Consider the following 6,375-nt stretch of genomic DNA (forward strand, 5'->3'; position numbering starts at 1 on the left):
AAGGTCAGTTCGTGGCTAATCTACTGCTTTCAGAAGGAACGGGAATGTCCTTTTCTCCAAGTACATACTTCCATGCCCAAAAAATTTCTGTGAAGCGCCTATAATTTAGTTAATGGTGACAGTATCATCAAAGGCTGATTAAGGTGCTTGCCAAATCACATCAGCTTGCAGGGATGTGAATGGAAGAAAAAAGGAAAGAAAATCCCTTTGCTTCTAGTTATAGCCCAGACCTTTTCACTGTCCTTCCATGGTTGATCCTTTTTTATTAAATTTCCATACGGTAGCATTTAAAACGTGGCTTACTTGTATATTTTTTGTATACAACATCATCTGCAGATCAAATTCTCTGCTGTCTCCCTTCTGTAAGCACAGGAAAAGTATGACATGCTGAAACTCTATCGCCACGTAGCAGTTTATCCAGCCCCTGTCCTTTTGGACATCAGGTCAAACACCGAGCTGAACGCTCCCTGCCCTTAGAGCAGTGCGGACTGCTGCAGCGCAAGGAACCTCACCCACAGCTCTCTTCACAGGGAAATATACACCGTTGCTAACTGGATTTTTAAAGGCGTGTAGACTTACTTAGGTGAGTCTCTCTCAGGGGAGATGTAGCTGGTTGTCAGGAGCACCTGGCTGCTGGGGTGCTAGAGTGGTGGTGGCTCTGCACGTTCTTTGCTGGTGACAGTGTACCGCGAAGCCAAGCGAGGGTGTTGCTGCTGATATTCTTCAGGCAGAAGCTGTCTTCTTTCCAGAGGCAGAAATCACCATGCCCAGTATCCTGTTCCTCCTCCTCTTCCTTCTGGAGCGGCAGCAGAAGCAGCAAGCCTAGCTCTCTGCCGTTCTTACTCCCTTTCTTATGGAAGGAGCATCGAGTCCCCAGGACCCCCATCTGTGCAGCAGAATTCAGATCCGCCTGTAGTGTGGATAAACCCGGAGGCAGGCTGGCTTGTCAATTGTGTTTGAAAACACTGCTCTGTGCTGGCCTCTGCCATGGGAAGGAGGAGCTCAGAAAACCTTGACTGCCTGGAAAAGTGCAAACATTGGCACCTTGGAGAAGGGGAAGATGGGTTCACCGGCTGACTGGCGAGAGAACTCAAAGTAAAATGCAAATGCAGTCCTAAAGCCCTTAGCGCGTGCATGGAGAGGAAAAAATACTATAAGTTGCCATTGCAATTCGTCTCTCATTCGAACATTTCCGTTTAAAAGCACATCACCATTGTGAAATGCTACAAAATATCATTAACTTTGTACACTTCGGGAAGGAAAATGAGAGTTCAGGTAACAACAATTCACATTACAGTTTTAACTGCTCTCTTGGCAAACCTGAAACGTCGGAGTTTAAGGAACAGTGATGAAATGGGCAAGTAGCGCCAATCCAAACAGTATTTTAAATAGAAATGTATCTGCCTGTGGTCATCAAGTATTTTTAAATAACCACCACAGGTAAAAATGTTCAGAAAATTCAGATTATTAAAACTTCTAACATTAATACAACAAGAAAGGAATTCTGTTTTAAAAATGCTGTGGTTTTTCCCCACTTAGCTTTAGTAGGCTTTTTATGTATTCCTTCAAATGACAAAAAAAAAGGAATTAAATTATGAATCACAGAGAAAATCAGAAATTTTATAAAAGTATATCAAATTGTGCTAGGAAGAAAGTGCACAAAATGAATTCCATAGTGACAGTTAAGTATCAAATAAAATATTGGACCTCTTTTATCTAGCATTTATCCAGAAAGAATATAATTTCATTTTTTTCTTGTGCAATAAAAAACCATAAAGCCTTAAAAAAACCCCTGAAGCATCATCAGTTAGCGTTGACATCTAGCAGCAGAGATACCGAAGAGATTTCTATTTCACTGTTGCTTGTGACAAATCTGTTGTATTTTTTTCTGTATTCTTTTTACTAATGATAACAGTAAAAATGCAGGAGTATTGGTGGATCGCTTTCTTCCCCTCCATGTCCTGTGAACCAATTTTGTGTAAGAACTGGAAGCCCACAGAAGAGCTGTCACGTCCAAAAGCCTTAGTCTCCCAGTGAGAGATGGATTCTGAACCGTCTTCAAGCCACTGTGTCAAGAGTTTGTGCAACATCTTGTTCCTGCCATGATGGAGGCACAACTCTACCCTTTTCTTTGCCCACAATGAAAGTGTTGGTTGGGAAAAACAAAGGTCACTCCTTACCTGAACGACAGAATTGTGTTCTATCTATGCACATCTCTTACTTTCTAGTTTTACTTTCCATTGAGGTATTTCATGTCATAAAGGCAATGAACAGCAACACAGCCCTCAGCAATGGAAATTACACTGCCCCGAAGCCCCCCAAGGAACAGAAGATCTCTCAGAGTTGTAATGATGCTCTTGCTCTGACTCAGGGGTCATGTTGACAATAAGGGTGCGCCAGTTCTGCTCCTCCGAGCACTTAGGTGTCTTGTGCCTGATAACGGCTTATTGCTCACCTTGTCTTGCTCAAGACAGCCTTAAGAAGCTCTTTAGCGATAGCCCCATGGCTCTGTCAGACGAGCGCACCGTCTTGGGAGTCTCTGCACTTCTACAGTCAGTGCCTTTGTTTTTACCAGTCTGTTCTCGTCGCAGTTACCTCAGCCTCAGTTAACCTGTGTTGCATTGCTCCTAGTTTGGGTTTCTCTGGGTTTACTCTACCTTTCCTGCCCCACTGTGCCCACAGATAACTGAGAGTTCCCCGTCCTCACCCTGTTAGGGTCCGCTCTCCAGGTGTCACGTAAAGGGGTGACTTTTCCTCTGCTTTCTTTTTTTCCCTGTCTCCCATGAAGCCTGTGACTGTTCACGTTTCGGTAATAACTGCGATCCCATCAGTGGCCGCTGTATCTGCCCTCCCAATACTGTTGGAGAGATGTGTGACAAATGTGCACCAAATCACTGGGGCCATGACATTGGCAGCGGCTGCAAGGTGAGTGGATCTCTATTTCCTCTTCCCCGTGGGGCAGATGCAGTGATTTGTAGCTGGAACACAGTTTTAGGTTGGTAAATCATGGTTTGTCTCTGCGTTGCAAGTTTTGGTGTCAGACTGTGGTGTGTGTGTTGGCGATCTGGTCGTGAACACCTCAGATCGCACAGAGCCGGTGTCCTGCTCGAGCCTGGCTTCTTTTGTTGCCGCTGTGTTTAAGGAGGTTGAGTTGATGACCACAGCGTTGTACGATGCGTAGAGATGTCTAGTTACAGGTAACTTACGGTGTCTTTGCAGAACGAATTTACTTTGGCCCTAGTTGTGATACCACTGGGAATTTGAACTTGAGATTTTTTAAGAAGGGCTCAACTTGGGCAGAAAAGACAGTGAAGAGAGAACAAAAGCAGGAGGCACCTTAGCTGGAACATGCACTCGCTTCCTGTGTTCTTAAAGTGGAAATAAACCTTCTCGTGGCTTTTAAATCCTTCTTAGTCAAATGTTTGACACAGTAAAAAAAAAAATTTGGAAGGAAAGAAGCGAAAAAGAATAGGAAAGCAGTGATTGTATGTTAAAGAGGCTACAAAAGCTGTTGTTAATGTCCTGCCCTTGAGTTAGGGGAGCAATATTCAATTAAGGTTGAAAACTGGTGACAGTGAATATCGTGCAAAGTTTAAATGCCTTCTCCTCTCTGCTGTTCTGATTGGTGCTGAGAGATTTATAGTACTGCTGCAATTACTCCAAAAACCTGTGTCTTGTCTGAACGTGGTCATACACCATTAATGCTCTCTCTTGCAAGGCTGTTTGTCATGTAGCTCAGGCTGCAAACTAATTATCGAGAATGATTTCTTCTTTGTGTGCCTGGAAAACTCCTCTTGTGAAACCGCTGCTGTGATACAGACTCTTGGCTTCTGAAACCAGCCTAATGAGGTTGAAGACCTCCGTTTGAAATCTGGAGGATATCCTCTGGTTGTCTTTTACGCGAGCACTTTAGTATGACAGTTCCATGGCACCATCTAAATTAATGATGATCTATCAGCCCACATCTCTTTCAGGATGTTGCAGCTAATTTCTGCAAAGGGAGATGCGAACCTCCCGCTCTGCGTAGAAGGTTCCCAGGGTGTCGTAACTCAGGGGGATAGGGAGCGTTGCATAAAAACAAACGTAACATCCAATTGTAATTTAGGTTTTGATATCGGGCACCAAGCTGTTCCATTCTGTGGGGAACAGTTTGCTTCCTAAGCTTCCTGTTCAAATGTATCTTGTAGAATAAGGTTCTCTCTGTCGGAAGGTTTTATTTCTCAGGTTAGGTAGTAGTCTAGCAGTCTAACATTTAACTAGTAGGTAAATAGTTTCTCTGGCATTCAGTAAAGTTTGAATTTTAATGTCTCCTCTCTATCACCACCTATTTTACAAACGATCGGATCAGAAGAAAGGTGCTGTAAAGTATTCATTTAATGAATAGTTTTGCTAAGGAACCGAATCCACATTTTCCTCCTCTCTTTTTCAGTTTTGTGTCCTTAGTTGTAGCAAGTCTGTCCGTGGCAGTTACTGCGGTAACCTGCACTACAGGTGCTGAGCTTGCTTGTGCCAGCTGAACTTCTCCCTGCGAGATTCTGGTCACGCCAGTGATCACCGCCGATGTCCTGTGCTAACTTTGCAGTGCAGTCACAGTAACAGCAACGAGGGATTTTCTGTCCTCTGGATGCCTGCAGCTTTCCTTGCTACTTGCTTCTGTATTCAGCACCTTGTCCCTCTGGCAAATCACCTATTTCTCTTCTCAGCTGCCTAAGCAAGTCTCATTCTGTGAGCGAGTTTACTTCCCAGTACACCCCGTGACTAAATCTCTATCCCTTACGGTGTAAATTGCTGTCGTCTCAGAGCCCTGTCTGTACAAAGACGTTACCTGTCTGATGGATGAGTAATAAACACTGAACTGGGTTCCACTGGGACTGCCGCCTCTGAGCAGCTCCGGTTTTAGCCAGGTGGTCTGCACATGCCCTGTGGAGGATTTACTTAGCACTTTTTAGAGAGCACTTAGAGTTTTTAAGTGAATTTTGGCTGCAAAATGTGCCAGTGTCCTTGACCCTTTTAGATTTTATTTGATTTCACTGCATAACTTATCAGAGATAAGTAATACCTGTTCAAAAGAAAAAGTGTTGTAAATAGCGTAACTGCTTGACCCTCATTGAGTAAAAACAAGTGCCTAGCCCTGTAATTCAGATAGATATGTTACCTTCAGACAATGGAAATTCACTGCTGTACTTTTATTTATAGGTGCTTGAAAGAGGTGAGTTGTTATTTTGCTGGGGTTTCGTTCGGTTTGGGGTTTTTTCAGAAACACCGTTGCATTTTCTCCTTGTTTCTCTCCTTTTCAGCCCTGTGACTGCAGCCTGGTTGGAGCCCTAAGTTCTCAGTGTGACATACAAACGGGCTGTTGCTTCTGCCGCCCTGAATTCTCTGGGGACAAATGCACCGAGTGCAGGTTGGGTTACTGGAATTACCCACAATGTCTGGCTTGCCAGTGCTTCCCGGCAGGGACCGATCCACAGAGCTGTGATGCAGAGCTGGGGGAGTGCTCATGCGTGGATCATTCTGGCCAGTGCAGCTGCAAGGTAGGACGATGAAGGCTGTAAGCTGATGTTATGGCTGCTGGGAAGCTTATTGCAGAATTCAGTGACATTTGTACTAGCCTTTCCCAAATCTCGTTGGTTTTCATAGTGCATTTGCTAACTGCTGTGGGAGGATCTGACCTAAAGACAGACTAAAAAGTGCTTATCAGTCGGTTTTTCACACTCTAACGCTTCCCAGGAAAACATCCTCTTAGGCTTCTCTTTTCACTTTGTATTTCTTCCCCTTCTTACAGAACCGTGGCAGATTTAACCCCTTACTTGTTTGGATATTGGGCAAATTAAGAGCAAACTCATCAGTAATAACAGTATGCCACGGCTGCTAGTTCTTCATAGTCCATTGACTTAGGGGGAGGTGGTATCAATCGTTTTACAAGTAGAATTCAGTGCAGTAATATCTGTTCTTCTGCGTAGGTTGCATCCAGTTTGGGATTGTTAAAGCGAAGACTTTTGGCATGATCACCCACAGCAATCATTTGGAGTTGTTCTTGGGAGAGCAGCACACTTAGGTGGTTTGAAAATTGACTGGATTGCTGGGCTTACAGGGCGATCAAAGGTTTGATGTGCGGGTGGGTAGCCAGCAAGCAGAGTACCCTGGCGCCAAAACCTTCATCGGTGACACAGAGCAGAATTCACCATCAGCAGATTTGAGAATATTGCTGATAGGGGGAGGTAGAGGTTGACGTCCTGAACAGTAGGACTACAGCCTAGAGGGTCCTTGAACAGCTTGATGATAAGGAAGATAGAAAGGTCATGAACTGGAGTGGAATAACCTCAAGAATCAGTACAGTTTGAGAGGAAAAGTCTGTCTCGTACTCCTGCTGCA

General features: G+C 44.3%; 1 protein-coding gene across 1 annotated transcript in view; it reads left to right on the forward strand.

Annotated features, from left to right (window-relative positions):
* The window catches only part of LAMA2 (laminin, alpha 2), a gene marked incomplete at both ends in the record, with an annotated part of 120,064 nt that overhangs the window by 4,753 nt on the left and 108,936 nt on the right, over nt 1-6,375 (forward strand). Inside the window, 2 exon segments of the mRNA XM_010137681.1 lie at nt 2,789-2,925; nt 5,298-5,534. Of these exon segments, the coding sequence (XP_010135983.1) occupies nt 2,789-2,925; nt 5,298-5,534 (374 nt within the window).

The sequence above is a fragment of the Buceros rhinoceros genome, unplaced genomic scaffold (genome assembly GCF_000710305.1).
Source record: "Buceros rhinoceros silvestris isolate BGI_N320 unplaced genomic scaffold, ASM71030v1 scaffold17866, whole genome shotgun sequence".
NCBI classification, from domain to species: Eukaryota; Metazoa; Chordata; class Aves; order Bucerotiformes; family Bucerotidae; genus Buceros; species Buceros rhinoceros.